We start from the raw sequence: 24,317 nt of genomic DNA, 5'->3' as shown, positions 1-24,317 counted from the left end.
TAAGAAAGTGGCTTACATCCTTTTCGTGATTCGCTAGTTGGTACGTGTTGTGCCATTAATAATGATTGATAGTAGCCACTTCAAAATAACGCTGGGGTCATTTTGAGAAGAACGGATCGTGGATGTTGCTTTGTTCTGCGTCGCGTCGTGGCGAAGGTTTTCTTCACCCCTGTGATTTGGTTAAGAGTTTGCTGTTTTCATTAAGTTGAGGCTTAATAGCTTTGGCACTTGAGACTGTCGTCAGAAAATGTTAGAGTATGGTGAAGCAATTTTTAACTTAGCCGCTACAGTAGTTTGCGTGTTGGATTCCTGTAAAAAATGGAATAACGTTTTCAGTGATATTATTTTTTATGCCTTATGTGTAATAATTCTTGAATGGTCTCCCATACCACAGCCGGAGTCAAATACTGGCATTTGAGATGCAAAATATCCACCCGTCACGCTATCTCATCTCGGTTTATTTTTTATCCGTTGTCACACACGAAGGCACCCACCATGTAGTCTCGGGCCACTGGTTGGTTACTACTGTATAACTCCTATTGTTTGTTATGTCCTTCTGTGGAAACCTTTAATTGCTACGATCAGAAAGTGAAGCAATATTTGCGATCAATATTTTCCGTGTCCTTGAGAGCTGGGTTAACGGTAGTGGATACACAATGTTACATTATTAGATTTTCAGAACACTTTCTTAATTCACGTTGCTGCAAAACTCTGTTGCTTGTGATTTTTTTCTTTTTTTTTTTTTTCTTTTTTTTTTTTTTTGAAGTTCAGGATAAGTTTTTTGCTTTGTGTACACATTACACTTATTCCTTTGAGAGAGGCTGTTTGTCATCTGGTTTGTTTGGCCCGTTAATCCAGAAAGTGTTCGAATAATGCCAACGAAATCGAAATAATACTTAACAGCTTTGCTTTCCATTACATGGAATCCAAACACGTGACTTCACCCGTTCACCCAGTGAGCAGACGGCCTAGTGGCCGAGTATCAGAAAAGGTCAGTCTGACGACCCAGCACGGGTCGGTCATTTCTTGCTCGGTGTCAGTTGAACGCTTCATTGTGCTTAAAACTGCACTCACTGCAGGAGGGGATGTTTACCCTTGTGAAATGATACGCCCGTCATGATTTTCTCTCGAACCACGATTGGAAGTTCTTTACCAAAATAGGGATAATTCGTAATGTGTCCAATGTTTTGATTGTAGGTGTAATCTCCTCTCTCTCTCTCTCTCTCTCTCTCTCTCTCTCTCTCTCTCTCTCTCTCTCTCTCACACACACACACACACACACACACACACACACACACATATATATATATATATATACATATATATATATACATATATATATATATATATATATATATATTATTATATATATATATATATATATACACATACAGTCATTTTCCACCCATTGTAAATGTTATATACTTTGTCCATATAGTATGTGAGGACCTTTTTAACCTTTCTCTGACGGTCTTTCGGGTTCTGGAGAGAGAGAGAGAGAGAGGAGAGAGAGAGAGAGAGAGAGAGAGAGAGAGAGATTATTCAAAGGCAGTGACTCAAATGATAAGTTTTCTACCGTCCTGTGTTTGTTTACGTTTTACACCTTTCAGCCGTCAGTGCAAAAGCGTCGACCTCGAGCATAACTGCGGTCTCTTAAGACCTTCGTATTGACTGTGCTATTTCCTAGGTGACCTGTTGTTTTTTTTTTTTTTTTTTTCTCATAGACTAACGACTCGTTTATTGAATGGTCTGTATTTAGACCATCATGTGTTTTTGTTTCAAGGAAGTGGATTTGTTTACACAGTTTCTTCAATGTTAAGACATTGAAGTACCAAGTGTCTAGAGCAGACTGGATTCAAGAAGTTACAGTAATTAAGCTTTAGCAAGTTTATTAATGTTTGGTTCAAACACCATATGTAGGATTCATTCATCTTAGAATCCAACTACTTTGTGCACTGTAGGAATTACTTAAGGGTCTTTGCAGCTTCCCATCGGCCCCTACTTGCAACCTATGCCATTCCTTTTATTGTACCTCCGTTCATATTCTTTTTCTTCCACCAGACTTTCCACCCCCTCAAACAATTTTTTCATATTGCGGCTGCGAGGTTTTCCTCCTGCTACACCGTTCAAACTTTCATACTGTCAATTTTCCTTCTCAGCGCTGAATGACCTCATAGGTCCCAGGGCTTAAATTCTATATTCCATTCTACGTGTCAATGGGAACTGGAGGCTCACAGAAGTGCTGCTGCGTTAGAGAGCTTTTATCAATTTGTCTTTAATTTTGATGGGAAAAGTAAGTGCTACAGGTACTATTGAAAAGCTACAAAAAAGGGGGGGCCAGGGTGGGGGGAGACGCACGTGACATACAACGGGCTCAATTACGCTACGCCGACGCTTGAAGTTCCTTGTTCAGTTCATTGTGTTTTACAAGGAAGGCTAACTACAGAATAGAAAGTAGTTGACTTTATTGTGACAAAACCCGTCTACGATTATATGTTATTTGGAGAGCAGTTATAGTTGCTCGGACAATACACAATAACCAATTTCTTCTGAGTCTTAAAGCGATGGTATTTGCACGCTTCAGAGTTCTCTCTAAAACACACACACACACACACAAAAGCTTTTACTTAGATAAATGCATGCTTGTACATGTTTATATATATATATATATTATATATATATATATATATATATATATATATATATATATATATATATATATATATATGTATGTATGTATGTATGTATGTGTATATATATACACACATGTACATATATATTAATATATATATATATATATATATATAATATTTATATATATACACACACACACACACACACACATATATATATATATATATATATATATATAATATATATATATATATATATATATATATATGGCTAGATAGACATCTAAGATTTACTACAATCATTGACGAAAAGAATAAATTGCCCTAATGGAACTGTAGAACTATATGAAAACTTAATAATGGGGGTGAATAGGTCTATTTTTCGTTGCATTGTCTGTGCATTTATAAGGCTGTACATAGGTGCATTAAAAAAAACATTATTTACAAAACAGTCACTGACTGACTATTCCACAATACTTTTCTGGCAGAGCATCATGGGAAGTCGCTTATACTTATGAAGATTAGGGGAATATCCTTTTTCAGAATACCTCTTCTATCTACGCACGAGAGCAAACAATGACATAAAAAAATGTGATGTAATTGATCGGTAGAGTTCATTGTGTCTATGTGACGGTCTCTTTCCAAACACTCAGGTCTTTATAGCAGATTGAGTTTCGAGAGAATGTAAGTACTCACTTATTAATAAGATAAAAAGAACTTTGCTGCTGTCACTTAGTTGCCGTTTTACTGCTATAAATTTTTTTCTTTCTTTTTTTATGTAGGAAGAATCAAGTCACAGAAGGAGCCTTTCAAAGAGTCTCCCATATTATTTACCTTCTCTGTTTAGGAGTGGGTGTCACTTACAAGACCTGTTAGTCTCACTATACAAAGGGATTGACTTCGAGGTCATTTACTTTTTATGTATATTGCTATTACAGTCTCTCTCTCTCTCTCTCTCTCTCTCTCTCTCTCTCTCTCTCTCTCTCTCTCTCTCTCTGTAAAAACTTGAATTTTATATCGCGTGCACTAGCGCATGTTTATTAACTTACCTCATAGCGCGCATACAGTTTTGACGAGAATGTATTATTTTTATTTATCAATAAAAAGATTATTTACACTTTGTGTACCCTGGGGAAAACTATATAAGAAGCAAAAAAAAAAAAAATTTATTTCCGCATAAAAACCTATGACTGTAAATTAGGCACCTCATCCATTGAGAACATCATTAGGCCTACGTGTAATTATCTAGATGTGTGGCTGTATGTTAATTTGTTCAGGCTACTTCACTCTTAATTTTCTTACTAAGTACCTTTTGACGAAACCGCTTTAGTTGAAATTGCAGATTAGGCTTCCTTGAATTTTTTCTTAGAATACGAGAAGGCATTCGATGCCTCCCACAGACCACATGATGGAAGGTCTTGCGTTACTGTGGTATTCCCATCAAATAATTAAGCTAAGTGAAATTTTCACTGGAGGAAGTAAATGCAAAGGTAATGTTGATTTAACTTCTTGCCAGGTGAATTTGCAATACAGTAGTTCTCATGGGTTTTACTAGGAAAAAAGTAGTTAAAGATGGAGGAGCTTAGAATGAAGTAAAGAGTCTTAGAATAGATATTTGATGCTTTTTTAAACAGCATATGGAATGCATCGAATATCTAGAGAGGATGGGACTCACAATGAATCCTTGAAAACCCTAAGTAATGAGGACAGATTACGTACAAAGGGATGAGGTAAAATCAGATGAAGAAAGGATTAATGAGGTTGAATCTTACAAATAGAAAGGCAAATCTAAATATGGCTAGGCTGAATAGGATCAAGAATTAATATCGACAGAAATTGCATACAAGAGTAGGTTTAAACATTTGTCTAGCACGATTTGTATTGCTGTCTGGATGTGAATCATGGTATATCAGTGAGACTATCTTTAAAGATATTTTAAGTTGAGTATGAAGCTTTAAGAATGATGAGAATTGGGTAGCAGGATAGTATTAGGAATGGTTCCATAAAGAGAATTACAAAAGTTCCATATGTAGATGAGAAAGGGAGATGCAGATGGCACTACCCTGGAGATCCCTTTAGTAATTGATAGCCAACTTGGTTCCTGTTAACACAAGATGAATTGGAAGACCAAGGCCTACCTGGCTGGGAACTTTGAGACGGGAGGCTGTAGATGGGTGGAGATTTGTAGAAGTGAAAACACAGAAAAGACACGAGTGGTGGAATCCATAGGGTCCCTTTGCGTCGCACACGTTGAAAGCGATGGTGATAAACTTTTTTCATAAGTTTGTATCATTCCATCAAACCTATGCACAAAAGTTTACTATTATCATCTCTATTTGCCGATTATGAATCGTTTAAGTTTGTAAGTGAAATTATGCACTTATACTCGCCCAGTCGTATGTTCACATCGGCCTCCTTGCGTCATCTGATCCCGCAGTCAGAAGAGTCTCGACCCACAGCAGTAATTCCTGATGATCACTTGAATCTCTGCCTCCCTTCTTGTCTAGACCCTCTTTCCATCCGCCGCTTGGTACCTCTCTCTCTCTCTCTCCCTCCCTCCCTCTCTCTCTCTCATTCCTATATTTTTTGGCTCGGGGCCACTACTTTATTCTGTCGAGTTGAAGGACCATCTCTTACAGAGAGCCCTAGGGTTCCGATAACGCTGTGTAACACGCCCCAGAACCCGACGTAACACTGTCCTCTCTCTCTCTCTCTCTCCATTGTTTTTATACCACTATCAACGATGTTTTCATGCACCGAGTTTCCCTGCCATTTAATAAACGGTTGGTCAATTTAGCAACGTCGCTCATATCTTCACGGCTGGCTTCTCTCCCTTTTTTCCATCTCATCTCCTCCAGACAGGGTTGAACTTTGAGAGCTATTATGACGTTGACCCCTTACATAAGCCGGCTGAGATTCTTCTCATTTTATCACTGACTCAAGGAATCGCAAAGGTGGCTCTTAACCACAACCAGTTTTCAAGCCTGGAGGCACCGATACTAATCTACGTAAGCCAATTACACTTCATACATACCATGAAGTATTAAGTAGCTTAGCAAGTATGCATGCGTATAAAAGTATCCTTGGTACGTAACAAGGACTAAACGGCTAGAAGCAAACTTCAGTTGACTTAAGTAGACGTTTTCGCATATACATTCACAAACCAGATTTTGCTGGTTTGTGAATGTATATTGTCCAGATTGCTCAGGTTAACTTATGTCATTACTAAACGCCATGGCAGTGTGAAACACGGCGTGTCAACAAATATATATTGCACCGTCCCTTGCCTGTATCTTTGTGATCTAATTATTCTTACAATAATGGTCAAGTACCTTCATCTTTTTACTTTTAGACACATTCCCTGTCAAAGCATTGACATTAATGCGCTGCTTGCTGACACTTTTAACATTCGCCATTAAATGTTTCACTTCATGCATGCAACATATGCAAAAAAACGTTTTCCTAAGGTAATACATAACAGCATTCAAACGTAAGGCTCAATGCTTGTGAACTTGGTCTGGTACACCTGATGTCTACCAACTGAGCGTCCTAGAATGATAGTTTGTGGCGTCAAAGGCCGTCACGAAAGTAACAGTATATCTTGACATCCGGATACAGTACGGGCTTCTTGGGTTAAAAAGTAATGAAATACTTTTCTTGTTTAGGAATTATATATATATATATATATATATATATATATATATATATATATATATATATATGTGTGTGTGTGTGTGTGTGTGTGTGTGTGTGTGTTGTGTGTGTGTGTGGTATAGTTTTTTGTGTGTTCGTTTGCATGAATACATAAGTACATACGTGCCATCAAGTCACCTGCTACAACTCCCCCCAGAATCCAGGTAGTAATATCTTGAGATGCGTGGTTTAAATGTTTAGCATGTTTTAGCATTTCAGCGCATTGTTCGATCATTAACAGCAATAATAATAATAATTGTCTAAATTTGAATTCTACATTTTGTTGATGACCAGGTACATAAGAATGATTTTATATTCAAACTAGTATAAACTTATGGCAGCGTTCATAGGTCAGGTATAGCTCCAGACATTATGGCACCCTGTTTTCTTTAGATTTGTTGTTTTGTTTTTGAATTTTAATGAGACTGGATAAATACTTGCAGTAAATCTCAAGCGCTCTTTCTGGTCTATTTCAGAAAGAATTTGTAAATTCGGGCTGCAATGATTTCATTATTATTAATTAATACAGAAGGAGTCAGAGAGACGAAGGAGAGTCTATTTCCTTTCAACAAATTTAGAATAAAAAAGTAAAAAGAGGCATTTCGCACATAAGCACGTGTATCATTCGTTTTATTTATTTAATTTTTTTTTTCAGAGTACTCCAATTATTGCAGGAATACCAAAACATTTATAAATGGAATGCAGTTGTTTGGAGACATTTGTGGAAAATTGCCGCACATGCTCTTAAACGTCTAGCCATTAACTGGTCGCAAGAAGTTTAATTGTCGAGCTTCTTTAAGGCTTCTGTTCATGGCCCAAAGATACGTCTTTGTCAGAGGGCCAATGATTGTCACTTTTTGCTAGGGTTTTAGTGGATGATTCAAATGACAAAGTGGCGCTCCTTGTTATTGGACAGCGACTGTATCTTTATCTTAGATCCGTCTGGAGATAAATTGGTTTGCTGCACCTCAAAAGCTCGGCGCCGCAACATTTTCTTAAGTGGTTGTGTGTTTTATTTTATTTTCTTCTCATACAATGCAGAATTGTCTTAGGTAAATAGTTTATTGTAATTTCTAACGGACTTAGTTCTGCACAATTATCGAAATATATTTGGAGATTATATATATATATATATATATATATATATATATATATATATATATATATATATATATATATATATCATATATATTGTCACATACTATACGAACTGGAAGTCTTTTAAGAAGATTAGGGTCCCGTGTCTTTTCGAAAGTGGTAATTTGCATACTTGCTGTGGACCCATGAAACAACAAAACTTTGTAACACGCAGCTTTAGACCACTTTTCACATTTATTCTTCGGATTACAAAGTTTCGCTGATACTTCTTCTTCTTCTTCTTCTTCTTCTTCTTCTTCTTCTTATTATTATTATTATTATTATTATTATTATTATTATTATTATTATTATTATTATTATTATTACTCATTTGTTATTGTCAAGATTTAATTTTTGTCTTTCTTCCGTTTTTCCTGCATTTACAATCCTCCGTCCTTGAAGATTTATTTTTGTATTCCCTTTATATACGTTCATTCACCCTTACAACCATTTTTCTTCCTTTCATTTGCTTACTTTTTTTTATTGAGTCAAATTTCTGTTTGATAATAGTACTTAATTACTCGTATATTTTCTTTTAATTTTTCCTCAATTTCTCTGTATTGATGTTTTGATTTATTTTTTTATGGCAATGTTATATTAAATTTTTATTTTCCATCCTATTTTATCATGTGCGTCTCCTTTTGGCTTTGCTTTTCTATTATACGCATAGAGCACTTATTGGTGACCCATGCTTCACAGTGCCTGGTGGTTTGGACTGCGCACATTATCAATAATAATAATAATAATAATGGAGAAACAAATCCACAGTTTTCTATGGGTACATATATTTGAAGCCAATCGCAGTAGAGATTTAAAAAAAAAATGTACCCTTGCATAACTGGATTCGTTTCTCATTTCAAGACTCATGGTGCTATGAATGTGTTTTAATAATAGTAGTAATAATAAGAAAACTACGCTTGAGCTAAGTGCATTTGCATTTAATACTTATCGCCATCATTCACCTCCCTGATAATATAAAAATGAATATACGTAATAAAGTGTTAGTGGGATTAACCATGTACGTTAGAATTAAATTTGGTTTGAAGAGTGCGTTGTCAAATTACTAATCCTCTCTTCCTGTACAAATGCAGCCTCTCTTTAGCATATAACACACAGTCTGAGGATTTTGAAAACCTATTAATTCTGCTTTATCTCATCGCATCAAGAACATAGTTGTTCATAAAGATTCTTATGTAAAGTGTGAGACAGGCACGAGATCCCTTAATGTTCAATGATTATGGTGTTACCAAATTTGCTTGCATGGTATTGTTCTTGCAATAAGCTTGAACTCGCAAGAGTAACAATCATCGTCAAAGAGATAGCAGCTCGCGGTCATGAGTCGCCACGCATTGCAAGTCAGACGAGCCAGTAGTTCTGTTTGCATAAAATAATTGTAGTAAAATACACCATTTCTCGTATCATAATATAAAAATAACGTTTCCATCCGTTCATTTGTATTTCCAAGTGGCTTATCGTTTTCACTTTTATAAATAAATTTATCATTGAATTAGATATTTATTATATCAAATATGAATTGCTTTGGTGGTAACCTTCGCTCTTCTCCTTTCCCGTTTATCTTGTTTTCTTCGGGGCCTAGGATAGATAAAAGGATTGGGTTTTCCATTCCATGGGTCTCTGACTCTCCAAATAAGAAAGTCCGACAAATTATCAGTCGGCATGAATTGCCCTCCATTTATCTAGATTTTGCCGTCACTCCAGCCCGCCAACCCCCAACCCCCTGCCCGCTACCCCCTAACCTTCCCCTGCCCCCTGCCCCTCTGCATATTATCCATGGGGCCTTCGGGATTGTCAAGTCCTTCCACATTTTCATGTTTTGTTTCTCGTTACTTGTGTTGGCACTATTTCGAATATATTTTTATTCAAATTACTTTTGCATGTTATATGTGTAGATTTTGACACCTCAATGGTGAAACTTTTATTCTGTAAAGTGTTTTTTTGCCTTTTCGAATATATCCATGATTAGCATTAAATTAAGGTGGTTATGATTATATGTGTGTGTGCGTGTGTATTCTCCCAGTACTATCGTTCTCTTACTTATCTTATAACGGGAGTAAAAACAATAATGTGCTAGAGTCAATCTGCAGCTACTCTCTACTTGTAAAGTACTTTGTAATGAAAAAATTACATATTCTTTAAGGAGTGATTATGAGTAAGAATATTTCGACAGAACGTTGGTTGTCTTTAATAAACTGAGAATCAGTCAGTGTATATCATAATTAAACTTGTTCCAGGACCTCACCCTTCCTTGATCGCTAATTGCGGGTCAGTTTATACGAATTCCGGTGACGTTCTTTGCAAAATCTAGAGAGCTATCTGACCAAATCGATGCACCATGGGCGGCCTTGCATAGTTAGCTGATGGGAAATTATTGAAACGATATGTTACCTGGAATTAGAGGCAAGAGTTCTTGGATGTTTTAAAGTGATTGTTGATCTCTTGATATTTACGCTGTTGAATTTGACGCGCCCAAGATAATTTAAAATCCTTTTCCATATATGCTTTGAGTTTTCCAGTAGACAGACTTAGGTATCGGTGGGTTTCGGTATTACTTGGATGTTGGACTACCAGGAAATGCCAGACTCCGTCAGAACGTAAGCCCCTTAAGCCCACTTAAGCCCACACACACACACACACACACACACGCGCGCGCGCGCGCGCGCTTTTATATATATATATATATATATATATGTATATATATATATATATATGTATCGTATGTATGAGTATGTATGTGTATGCATGTATGTATGTATATATCCTATATAATATATATATATATATATGTGTGTGTCTCATATATATATGTATATATATATAATATATATATATATATATATATATATATATAGATATATATATATATAAGGTAGAAGAAACTCACAAACTACGAGAGAACGACGCAGCAGTGCCCTCCTGTTATTATCGTTTAAAAAATGAAAAAGGTATAAGAAAAAAAACTTTAGCCGGCAATTACGACGAGGTCAGAGAAGTTCATGTGGGGATAAAAACAAGATCACTCCTTGACGGACGGTTATGGTGGTCGGCCTAACAGTGAAGGTTGTATCGATAAAAAAGAATAGAATAATATCTTGTTTATATCTGTCCATAAAGTATTCTGCTGTTCTGCATGTGTATCACCCCATCTTCCTTAACGTTATGCTTCGACACTTTTGTGTTTGCTGTCTGTGTGTATGTGTCTAATTAGTTCGACTTATTGCCAAACTAACAGTTAACTTTAGGTGTCGTTAAGATTAGTCTTGGAATGACTAGAATGACTTCATTACTGAACCCAGGCCTGGGTTTAAGGAAAGGAGGCGATTTCTCTCTTGACAATACCGAGCGCATTTATGTTTGCTCTGCAGTGCAAATTTTTCTTTTGTTGCTCGGATAACTTTGGATAAGTGATCCTAAAGCCATTTGCTCTTACGTCGTGCTTTGTTATATTTAGTACCTTGGAATCTCGAGCCGGGAAAATTCATCTTATGTAACTTACTGAGAATAAAACTAAATTTAAGTCTACGAAAGGAGTTTATGAAACAAAATTTAACAAAGAGATTAGTAGTAAATGAAATGTCCTATCAACATAGATGTATCTCGGACAGTTTATTCATGATATGAAAATTTGTAAATATGAAAGTCTGCATTGTGCCTTGCCCGTTTATCTCCGTTCATCAGCCGGCTTATTAAATATCTTAATCACTACATTTCGAAAGTAAAACGAGGCGTGGCTGATTTTAGGAATACTGATGTATACCAGGTACTGGAAATTTAAGTTGTAAAGAACAGTGGGCATTCATCCTCAAAAGATGACCAAACTGAACTTGATTTGGCTGTGCGATGTGGGCCAGTTGCGCCTTTTCAAAATATACAGTCTTTGTATTAAATAGATATCCGTCCTTCTCTCAGTACCTAGTGCACGTAACATCTTGAAATTGTGAACTGTCCGTAGAACTTATATAACTGCTGATTTGATAAGATGGGTACAAGATTTCTATGCTTAACACCCATCCAATTTTAAAGTTCTCTGAGGCTGTCCTTAAATTGTCAAAAGGGATCGAAGAATGTCAGAATCCGGCAGCAGTGATGACCCAAGCCCTTACTATTCTTCCAAACTCCCTATTCTTTATGTAATTTTGAGAGACGTCATATGAAATGACATTAAAGCTCTCTCTCTCTCTCTCTCTCTCTCTCTCTCTCTGCTCTCTTCTCTCTCCGTCTCTCTCTCTCTCTCTCTCTCTCTCTCATTCTTATTTTTGTTACAGACTAGTATTTGAAATGACAAACGGACAAATGAACACGAAATTTGACAACAGGTTCCTTAGGCAAAGGTCAATTAAGATAGCGTGGATTGTTGATTTTGTTAATCGCACTAATCGTCTGGCCATTATGATTTTGCATGGATTCCTTCCAGTGGCGGGTTATCTTTGTTACTGTTCTGTCACCCTCGCGTGTGTGCAGCTTCGTGTCTGCCATTTCTTACCTGAACAGTTTTAATGATGTTGTGTTGTATTTTCAGGTCCACTGTAGCAGAAAGATGTGGTGACCACATACCTAACTGTTGCTCCTTTTTTTATTATTATAGTCCTTCTTTAAAAAAAAAAAACTATGCTGTTATTTGTAATAAAACTTTATGATTCTGGTCAATGACTTCTTACCGATCCTAGGGCGATTTCTTCGAGGATCACACCACGTAGTCGTTCATTTTCGAGATCATTAATTTTCTGCAGCCTATCAAAAAATGAAGCGAAAATCAACTACGCGACTGTACTTGCTGATGAGTCATAAGATGATCCAACATAATTATTAAATTTTAAAAAATTGTTATGCTTAAACATGGTAAAGGAATAAGTTCTTAAAATGGTATGGGCTATGAGCTAAAGAATATTTTAATGCTTATCTAGATTGTTTTCCTACGGATTTGGGGATTTCTGCGCTCTTTAAGCATTTTTATTTAAAGAGGTGCGTTTGCAATCTAACGAACACTGAAAAGTTATTTTCGATAGTATACCTGTTAGGGCAAGGAGTTTTTCTATATATAATTTGTATTTATTTATTTATTTATTTATTTATTTATTTATTTTGTTTAATTTATTTATTTATTTTATTTCATTTATTTATTCAATTTAGTTTGAATTTCTTTATTGAGAAGAGAGAGAGAGAGCAGAGAGAGAGAGTAGAGAGAGAGAGAGAGAGAGAGATAGAAGAGGAAGAGGAGAAGGAGAGAGAGAGAGCAGGGTAAGAGTGTGGTGGCTCAGTCACCTCGAGTGTTTGCGAGTGCAGGGCTGAGTTTCAGTGCGGAGTGGATCGCTTCCTGCGTACTAGCTCACTCAGCACCTACCGAGGTTACAAAAAAGGGCTCGGGGTTGAGCTGCACCCTTCAGTGCCAACCTCTTCAAAAGAAAAAGGTTTATGTATGCATGTGTATATATATATATATATATATATATATATATATATATATATATATATATATATATGTGTGTGTGTGTGTGTGTGTGTGTGTGTGTGTGCTGCGCGTGATATATATATATATATATATATATATATATATATATATATATATATATATATATCACATATGTGTGTGTGTTTGTGTATGTGTGTATATAGTCTGATTTTATGTTATGAAAACTCTTATAAACCTTTTTCCACAGTGAACAAAAATGGTACTGCTGTAAAGTGTTAGCCAATTTCCAGACAGCTACTCGGTGTTCATATGTTTATGAATTTCTATAACCGGTGTTTCCACAGTGAACAAAAATGGTACTGCTGTAAAGTGTTTGCCAATTTCCAGACAGCTAATTGGTGTTCATATGTTTATGGAATTTATGTTTATTAGTTTTTCATAATTCTCCTTATAAGTTATCGGAGAGATAGAATTTAGTATTATTTATGAGAAAAAAACTCACGCAACATTGTGTGAGGACAGTGTTGGATGAGTTCGTCAATACATAAAGTCAACTTGTTATTCATGATTTAATCAGGACGATTTTTCTCCAATACATCTTGGCAGGTTTTGTGCCAATCGTGTTTTGCTACTATATGGCTTGTCTACAAATTGGAATATTTTTTTCGTGCGTGTATTTATATATATTTGATTATATGTAGAATATTTCCATGGGTTTCTGTAGTCTTTCATTAATGTTTATTCTCCAGGTATGTGAAAAAAAAGCATGCTTGACCACTATGTTGGTACGCTTCATTCTTGACGAAATTCTTGTTGAATACGAGATTCGATTTTCGTTATTCCTTTCTTGCATCTTCTAAGCGCTGTCGTTTGTGGTTTCACAATTGAAATCATCACTTTTAATTAACTCTCATTTAATCTGCATACAGGCATACCTATCATTTTCGTCTTTAAGTATATTCTCCTCCCTCCATAATCCGCTTATATAATTTTTATCGTGACGTGTTTAAAACATGACTGTTTCCGGTTTCAGGAGGGCGCCGGCGACGGAGTGTCTTTCGTCAGGGGCTCCGTAAGTAATAACGCCGGCGGGCAAGGTGACTTCACCCCCTACGGATATGTCTCAAGGCCCGGTTCCACACCTCTCAGGTAATTCACACACGGACGCACATTCCTTCATAAGTATGGTTTTCTTTTCAGATAAAAGCGACTTCTCTTTTTTTTTTTTTTCATTATATAGTGGATGTTTTTAGGTTTAATATTGACGTACTTTTGTGATGTAAAATACACTTGCTGTTATTTATTTTTGCAAGTCTTTATCCAGCTAGGTAATAAGCATTTTCACCTTGAACATATAGATGGTTATTTAATTTGAGTAAAAATAAGTTTTCACCCAATTAGGTAACACGCACAACGACGCACATACGCACACGCACAACGACGCACATACGCACACATCTAAATAAATAAATGATATATATATATAAACTAAGATTATTGTGTTATGATTATATGTGTGTGTGCGTGTGTATGCGTGTGTGTGTGTGTGTGTGTATGTATGTATGTTATATAACACAATAAAGTTATTATTACAAGCCTATGAAATTAAAAGAAAAGAGTCATCCCCTGCGCTGAAGGGAATTGTGCCGACCGGCCCATTAAAAGAGTACTATAAACCTTGATCGAATTACGGGACATTTCAGGCTACTCTTGGTCTGTTTTTGCGTACTGGGGATCCCACATTTTATTTACGCAAAAGAAAATCTTGGCATTTTATCTCGTAATTTTCTCCTTAAATGTTAAGGCCGTACGTGTAAATTGGATTTGTAATGTTAGTGGGATCTGCGATTTCCTGCTTTAACTTTTCGGGTCGAGTACCCTCTCTCTCTCTCTCTCTCTCTCTCTCTCCTCTCTCTCTCTGTCTCTCTCTCTCTCAGTAAAACTCGGGCTTAAGTATCCATTACTGATATTTGTAGGGCCTATTGTAACAGTAAAGCGGAGGATGGGTCTGTACATTCGTAATTCACAAAGTAATAATGAAGTGACAACCGAATGCATGTCAGGATTTAAAGTTGCCGACCTCAGTTATTTTTGTAGGCATCCAACGGGAATTACATCGCCTTCCTTGACAAGTGAAATACGAAAAATAAGTAAAGCTTAAGACAAAACTTCAAGGGCACGGGTAACCGAAGGCCACATGCATTACTAAGAAAACGCCCATTTTCAGAGCGACTTTAGCGATCATAGCGATATTTAAAAGAAAGTATTAATGCCTAACCTAATTTTGATAATTAGGAAAACAAAGATTTTTTTTATCAAAGTCGTTAGTAACAATACTCTCTCTCTCTCTCTCTCTCTCTCTCTCTCTCTCTCTCTCTCTCTCTCTCTCTCTCTCTCTCCATTTATTATATATAAAGAAAGAAAAATTGAGTATAGACCGGTTATACTACAGACGGCCAAGAGACTTTTGACGTTTCTCTGTATTTGTTTAGAGAATAACCAGGACCTTCAAAAACGTTTTTCATGCAAGAAACGCAAAGATGAACCTGTCAGTGTCGTACAGATCGGGAGGTTAAAGCATTCCCGTTTGTTCTGTTGGCCTCACAGAATTCATTACTGTCAACTGCATTTTTAGGATAACTTAAGATTTTTTTTTTTTTTTTTCCAACTAGACGCGGACGTTAACTCTGCCATTAGCCCTTTTTCATACGGACGTGGAACCGGCGTAAATACAAAAGTTATCAGATCTTTAAGTAAACTGATTTCTTATCACGCTCCAGGCTCCCATTTTCACCTCTAATCACAGATTATATGCAAATTTTGCATAGCCAAAGCGGAAGGAAGGAGGAAAGAGCGCTTTTTACTTTTCTAAGTTCTACCGTCACGCTTCCGGTGTTTCTTTTCAAACCTGCCTGACGCGACCACCAGCCAGCCTTCATTCAGCTCCCTCTTCAATTATAAGATTGTAACAAAGTCGTTGCCTTGTGCTGCGATTCAGCTTGAAGTGTGCCGCAGCACACAGTTGATTGTTATATGATACGTCCAGGATTTGATTAATGTTCCCTTTGTTGAACTCAGGCTTTGGGTTTAACAAGGCTGCTTTCGAATTCCCTGAAAAGGATTAGGACGAAAGTGGTCAATTAGACGTGTTCTGCAACACATTTCGTTAAGAATTCGATTTCTTGGCGTTCAAGGTAACATTGAAGCCATTCATTTGATTTAAGAATATCTCTTCAAATTACAATGATTGCTTAAAGAATTCTGCAAGTTTTTATATTCTGTAGTTTTTGTCTGTCTGTTTGTCTGCCTCTTATATAAAATGAAGTAACAATAACGTGAATTATGAGAGATGAATAAAATTTAAGCTGTATTAAAACATTTTTGTTATGAATATCTAAAGAAATTTTATATACAGAGGTAGCAAGACAATTGACGAATAGGAACAAACAAAATAAAACCAACAAATGAAAATTAATGGTGTTGTATATACTCTACCAAGTGGTCATCTGCTGAGTGATTCTCATCTTGCATTCAGTCAGCGCTAGTTGGTCATTTAGTGTTCCAGTTTTATATATATATATATCATATATATATATATATATATATAATAGTATATATATATAATATATACATATATATGATAGATATAATATATCTATATATAGATATATATTATAATAAATATATATATATATTATATATATATATATATATAACTATATATATATTATATATTATAAGTCAGCAATGCGTAGGCACGGGCTCTTGCTCCTTGAGCAACCCGTAAAGTATGGTTAAAATCGGTATCCTTTTCCTGATCACCTCTTTCGTTAACCTTTTCTTTTCCCTGCTATCTTTCCAGTTACAGCTTATGGGGATCTAGTGCCTCCACCACGAGTTCGGAAGAATCTTACAGACGTCACTTCAGTCGAAGTTTGTGCCGCGTCGTGTTCGGATGTGCGGTACTCCTCGTCATCTTGGCCGTCCTCGGCATCGTTGGCATTGCCATTTATTTGGGCGGTAGGTTGCGATTGCAGATAGTTTATGTTCTTCTTCTTTGGGTTTTGTACTGAACTCGAGTTATTTATTAGCGTTTCATTTTTTAAACTTTATTTTGCTCTTTGACGATGTCGATTGCAAGTTTAGAAGTTTTGAAATCGAACTTATTTTTTGTTATTTGTTTTTGTTCATATTCCTTAAGGTTTACTTAAGGTTTAGTTGATTTTTCTCACCTTTCATTGTATGTTTATGAAACGTTATGTGATGAATAAAGGAAATGTGTTTTTGAATCTCCGTGATGAAATAATCGATATTTTTTTCCTTCCCTCTTCACAGTCCTCACTAATGAAGACGAAGGAGCCGAGTGTAAGTAGTGAACAATAATTTCGTTTCCCTCGTCAAAGTGACGTGTTCATGCTACCTATTTAATCGTTTCTGAAGTAAAAATAGTCTTATTAGTATAAATAATTAAATTGTCCCTTTTTAGCTTACTCGGGGAGTAAGCCTACAAACTACTTTTTTCTTGTTGTTGTTCTTAATGGGGCTCAGGAAAGGTTCATGGAAGAACCTAAAAAGGTCAGGAAAATGTGCGTGTTAAACAACAGAAAAATTATTTCCCATAGAATATAACGTATTATTTTAATTTTTGTTGGTGAAATAATGCTCTATTTGGCCGTAGATTTTAGCACGCTTTAATTTACATTAAAAGTTACGAATATAATGTTTACAACATGCCTGAGGGGAAAGTCTCTCACGCGTCCCGAGTAAGCTGGAGGTCTGATCATGCTTTGTTATGACAAAATTAGGAAGTTAATTCCATGAGTATTTTTAATAACAATTCAATTTCGTTTTTACTTATAGTAAATTAGTTATTAACAGATATTTTTTGAGAAACCGAGTGATCAGTTGAATACTGATCACACACTCAAGATTTTTTCAGCTTTTCTTTTTATAGAGAGAATTCACAAGTTTATCAGTTCTTTTGCTTATAATATTATGTCCTTGCGTTATCCTCACTTATTTCTTGGTTGGCAGTTGAGGTTCGATACAACGGTCACATGAGAATCGACCAAGGAGACACTTGGATACCCGCGCTGCAGCTAGTGGATTCTCCTGCCTTCAAAGCCAAAGCTAATAAATATGAAAAAATGGTAAGTTAGCAGCAGTATGTATATCGAGGGAGCAACAAGAATTAAAAGGGCGATCACACAACACAACACAAGCAATTCGAATGGATCAAAGACTGTTGCCACACATCTTGACGACGAGCAAAAAAATGACAAATGATGAGAGAGAGAGAGAGAGAGAGAGAGAGAGAGAGAGAGAGAGAGAGAGAGAGAGCTATTGTACAAAGCAAAAAAATACACTGTAGATGAGCCCAAGTTTAAAAGGTGACTCCTTGCAAGCTCACTCTGTGATCACAGTGCTTTCGATACAGCTTTTAGTTAAGAAAGCAGGAACAGTATGTATGTAAACGTAAACTTAATCAAACTATTTGCGAATATACACAATATATATAATCAGTAAATAAGAACAAAATATTAATTTGCACACAATAATTAAAAGCCCAATGATTAAAATCCTTCTGATAGTTGGAGATCAAATGTTTATCAGTTTTAACCAGGTTAGGTTAATTTGTTGTAACTATTATTCTTACGTTATTCTTCCGCAAAGTATATTTACTGCCAATCTTTTGCCTACACCCAGCTATTTTGCTAGACCTGTTCTTAGCTTACCTCTGCTCTCATCCTACCATCCACCCACTTTTAGCCTTCCACCATACATATGAAGTTTTGTTCCATTTTCTTGATTTCCATTTACCCTCATAACCATCTTCCCCGTATGTATTTTCTGCTTTTTCTCCTCTAAATGCTTTTGAACTCTCTTACTTGTTTCTGCAGTGTTTGTTCAGTATCACCAGTCAATAATTCATCTTCACCCATGGTCAACCATTCCACATTTCATTCATGATTCATATTCTTATCCTACAACTTGACGTGTATGATCTATCTTTTCTCGCACCTAAACCTATCTACTATTAAACTTTTCAGCTACATCAGACACAATTACTGTTTTGTCCCTTAGAGACGCGTGTGCGTGCGTTATATATACGAATTATATATATACAACACACACCACACACACACACACACACATATATATATTATATATATATTTAAATATAATACATACAAATATTATAATATATATATATATATATATATATGGTATATTATATATTAACTTCGATTTCAGAGGATAATTATTTCATTTTTTTTTTTTTTTTTTTTTTTTTGGTTGGCTTCAAATCTGGAATTACAAGAATATGTGAAATCAGTGCAAAGCTATTTCATATACCTAAATAATTATATATATGAATATATATATATATATATATATATATTTTATATATATAATTTATATGTATATATATATAGATATATATATATATAAAATATATTGAGAGTATATTACATATATTTATATATATTATAATTAAACATTTGTTTGTCACTTATTTTACATGACATTCTTATATTTTCAGACTTTAAGCCAAAAATGACCAATTGAAATTGAAGTCACTATACCTTGAAAATAACTTTCGACAAAAGGGAATAGATACATAATATATATGTATATATATATATATATATATATATATATATATATATATATTATATATATGTGTGTGTGTGTGTGTGTGTGTGTGTGTGTGTGTGTGTGTGTGTGTGTGTGTGATTCCTCAGTGATCTCGAATTTAATTCATTACTTCCCCTTTAATACCGACAGCTGGAGAAAGTATACGAGAACAGCTTCTTGAGAGGATCTCTAAGAAGAGCAAAGGTGGTGCGATTCACGAAGAACCTCGAAAAGAACAAAGGTCTCAAGGTACAATTCACGGTGGGACTCGACCGACGGAAGATGCCAAGGTAAGTGGCTGTCGTATTTAGGAATTCTGTTTTTACGAGTTGCTTTTAAATGTTATACATTCAACGTATTTTGAGAGGAGTCTTTTCTCCTCTTGTTAGGGATTTTCACTTTATTTTCTTTACAGGTGCACGCGTGTTGACGGTATTTCAAGAAAGTCTTATATGCATTTCACTTTTGTTGTTATCTATGGTCCTTTGTTTTAATAGATTATATTCAAGTAGGTCTCAAATGTGTAAGATCTTTGGTAAATATGAAAATATCTAGCTGCTCATTACTTTCATCGGTTGTTAGTATTTGTTAGCATTTGCTTATGCCGAAAGCGAAACTATTAATTGCTGAATAACATTTTTTCCAATTTCTTTCAAGCCATGTGGACAACACTGTCATGGCCGTCCGAGACGTCCTTCTACAGGAGTTGATGAGCATGGAGCCGGTGGCTTTCAAGACTGTGGCGGTTGACATCGATTCCTTGAAGATTGCAAGTAAGGAAGTGATCGTTTGTCCGCTGAGTAGCTGTGTCTCTGTTAGTCTGCTGAACTATCTGTCCCTCGATCTCTCTGGGACTGTGATGGGATAAATTCGGGAAATTGACTGTCGTACACCTATTGTGATTCAAGCGTAAACTGAATTATTTTTCTTGATCAGGTCTAACTTTTTGTAAGGAAACTATTGATATCTTTAAAAATATCCACTCACATTTATACATACACACACACACACACACACACACACACACACACACACACACATATATATATATATATATATATATATATATATATATATATATATATATATATATATATATATATATATATATATATATATATATATATATATTGATCAGGTACGTTTGATTACCTTCTGTGATTTGTCCTAATCTTATTTGAAACGTTTGTGAAGTTTTTAGAAGGATTTTTACACAGTTGTTGATAACTACCGAAAATGAATTATTATATTACTCATTTGTCCATCCAAGGATTGAAGAACTGTAAGATACTGAAAACTCTTAGGTGATTCAGACTGATTTGAACATGTACTGTAATTTCCTTTTCAGAATATGCACCATATTGTTACGTACTCTCATATTTTCAGGAGACACTGAGGTTGGGGGAGTTGAAGTTCCAAATGCAGCTGTGGGTCCTGTACCTGTAGCAGCAGCACCAGCAGCGCCTTTGCCTGCTCCCCCGAAAAAGGAAGAAGACGTTCAGGTAATCAAGGTGGAAGGTACTCAGCAGGCTCCTGGTGGGGCCATTATGATCAGAAAGCCCTCAGGTTCAGCAATGCGCACACACACACAGCAAGAGGATAATCGAGAAAAGGTAAAAATCTTAAGATTTATTTTTAAACTTTATTTCGTTTAAACTTTTATCAAAGTGCATGTCATACTTGGATTTTGTATATATGTGCAATCTTCATAGTTATGGTTTATACAAAGATCACTGAACAATAACATTAATATAGTGAACTTTCTTCAGTTAAGATGTTCGTGTTCCAGGTTGTCACCGAAGCTGCTTCTACCACTAGTACTGTTGGTAACCTTGTATATGAATTTGGACCCTGGAGGCCTGTGAACCCCTTCAATGTGTTCAGTCCATCAGCAACCTATGCCCCATCAACAACTCCCGCAACAACTCCCGCAGTCAGGACTTCAGATCAGAGGCAGACAACACGACCATATTTCAGCCCAACTAATAGACCGCCTCATCATCCTGCGTTAGTGACAGGACCTAGAGATAATTCTAGCCCAGTCACAATTCCTCTAACAATGAAGGCAACAACTACCACAACTACAACAAGTGCTCCAACAACAACTACATCCACGACAACCTCTAGTACTACTACCTCAACTACAACTGCCGCACCACCAACAACTAGCAGTACAAATCCTCCCACAACAACTCCACTTCCTCCAACGACAGCTGCACCATTTGCTGTATTTAGAGACCGTCTAGGAATCGTGGATGATGTCAGAGATAACAAAATGACAACAAAGAGGAACCCTTCAAAGGAGGATCTACAAGCCATATTAGCCGAGTTGTTGTTCTTTACAACACCACGACCTCAAGTTCATCCTCAAAAGTCTGAGAACTTCGAGGGTTTAGACCCGATGATAATCATTCCACAATCAGCTCTGGTGACAGAAAGAACAAAAGGCCATACTCCAAACTCTGAAAATCGACTTGTCACATTCCAAAGTATATCAGAGCAAAATAGACCACCTTCATTGTCTGCTTCTCATGCTATCAGTAATACAGCTACAACAGTGTCAATGCAGGTGCCAGAATCACCGAAAGTAACTTCATATTCTGGTGTACGAGAACCCATTCCACCCATGCCACCTCCAGTTCGTTTCCGTTGGATAGATTCAGGTATCCCATTACATCATCCTCTTCTTCACCCACCTCTTCAACATCAGGTTTTAATATTTGGGATTTCCTAACAACAAGAAAACCTCTGATACTTAATACTGAACTAGTAACTTCCACCAGTATGGATGTTCAATTTGGCTCAACAGAAAGGTACCCAGTGTACAAACCAGCTCAAGCTCAAGAGACAACCACAAGATTCCTTGGCCCAGTTTACAGGCCACCCAGTTCTCTTGCTCCAGTGTACCGACCTGATATAAAGACTGATCTTCCAGAATCTTATACATCTGTGTACAATCCTAATAACCCTGGAACAACAGATCAGTATGGCCCAGTTTACCAGCCAAATAGTGAACCCTCACCTCTTAAAGACTTTGCATCTGATCAGCATGTTGTAGCAGTTCCAATTATCTCAGGTGGTAATGTGCAGTACCTAACAGTAAATAGAACAAGATCAAATTATCCTAATGTAGTTATTGTAAACCTCCAGACAACGCCAGAAAATGACTTTGAAACTACGACCCCAGTCACACCAGCCCTCGGTGATTCAAGGAGACTAGACACCAAGCAGTTAGAAGATGCCTTCAGAATTGTTCTTGAAAAACTCAATTATCATGGAGTGGATGGGGAAACTCATTTTGAATATCCACTGTCCGACCATGGTTTTTCCAATAGAGATGGACAACCTGCTGATTTTGATAACTCAGATACTGCTACTCCATTGCATGAAAACTTGCCTGACAAGTATACTTCTCTTTTGTCTCTATTGAGGAATCTTAGCCATATTTATCTTTCAGACCCTGAAGTAATTCAACAATTAAGGGATTTTGAACAAACTTATTATTCTTCAGTGACTTTTAAACCAGAAATAAATAGTCACCATGCAAACATGTCCAGTGGCACTAATAGTTTAACGACCATTCCTGATGTGACATCTTATTTCACACATGTGCAACAGCCAACTAATCTCACAGAATCCTCTACAAAAGATAATTTTACAAGTTCGACACCGGATTATGTTTTCATTCCACTGACAGACTCTATTAGTTTTCAGAACCCAAATAACCATGGTGATAACCCTCTTAGACCTGAATTTAGAAGCAACTGGGAACCAATTGGTATGGAGGAGAGGGTTCCAAAGTCTGTACAGCTACCACCACTGCCTTATAATGTTACAAGTACTCCATTACCAGAAACAGTAACTCCTTCTTTAACTCTTTTCATGACTGATATTCAGAACACTAGCCTTTCTTCTCCCCATATTATTGGTGTTTCTAGTAAGAGCCGTGGAAGTCCCAAGTCCACCACCAACTCTCCCATTCACACTTTTGTCCTGAAGGAAGGTCAGTCACTGGAAGAGCTTCTCCAAGAAATATTTGACACAATATCATTGGAAGAAGAAAACGAAACTTCTCCAGCAACTGAAAAAGAAACACCAGAGGCTGAAACTACTACCTTTGAGTCTCAAATCACAGACCACACCACACATCCTTCAGATAACCGCAATGATATCCTGGAGTCTATCAACAGGATATTCTCAGAACATATGAACAAAACAAGAAATAATTCAGAGGCCTCGGAAATAACAACAACAACAGAACTACCAACTTCAACAACTACGTCAACGTCAACCTCAACAACAACAACAACTCGAGCGACCACAACATTACCTACAAGAGCTCCTTTTCGCTACACAACCAAGCATTCTACTTCTCGTCCCTTTTCTCATGAACTCTTTCCAGTAATGACCCGTCCAATGCATCCCATTAGATTTACTACAACTACTGAAGGCTATGAAGTCTTTGACGACGGAGACAATGAAATCAAGACGACGCTACTTGGCACCAGCCCTCCATCGACAACAGAGATGCGAACTGAAACTTCTGTGGATATATCTTACAGTGTGCACTCGGGAACGACAGAACTCAATTTCAGAAAAAATGACTCCGATTCGGGTAAGTAACATCCTCTTAGTCATTGACGTTAACTTACAAAAATTAGAACTGCAATAGAATATTGATATTATTTCTTGTCTTAACTTTTTGTTGTTTTACATCACATAAATAGATTTAAATTATAATGGAAGTGTCACAGCTTTTAATGAATTAACCCACCAACAAGTATTTC

At 36.3% G+C, this 24,317-nt stretch overlaps 1 protein-coding gene across 1 annotated transcript in view; it reads left to right on the top strand.

The window, feature by feature from the left end:
- LOC135224619 (mucin-2-like) overlaps window positions 1–24,317 on the top strand; it is a 209,043-nt gene that overhangs the window by 171,348 nt on the left and 13,378 nt on the right. The window contains 9 exon segments of the mRNA XM_064263806.1: window positions 13,925–14,040; window positions 16,754–16,911; window positions 17,227–17,256; window positions 17,926–18,041; window positions 19,681–19,820; window positions 20,188–20,303; window positions 20,917–21,143; window positions 21,320–22,166; window positions 22,169–24,145. Of these exon segments, the coding sequence (XP_064119876.1) occupies window positions 13,925–14,040; window positions 16,754–16,911; window positions 17,227–17,256; window positions 17,926–18,041; window positions 19,681–19,820; window positions 20,188–20,303; window positions 20,917–21,143; window positions 21,320–22,166; window positions 22,169–24,145 (3,727 nt within the window).

The sequence above is a fragment of the Macrobrachium nipponense genome, chromosome 12 (genome assembly GCF_015104395.2).
Source record: "Macrobrachium nipponense isolate FS-2020 chromosome 12, ASM1510439v2, whole genome shotgun sequence".
NCBI lineage: Eukaryota > Metazoa > Arthropoda > Malacostraca > Decapoda > Palaemonidae > Macrobrachium > Macrobrachium nipponense.
The sequence above is the reverse complement of the archived record's forward strand: the minus strand, read 5'-3'. Positions and strand labels throughout refer to the sequence as shown.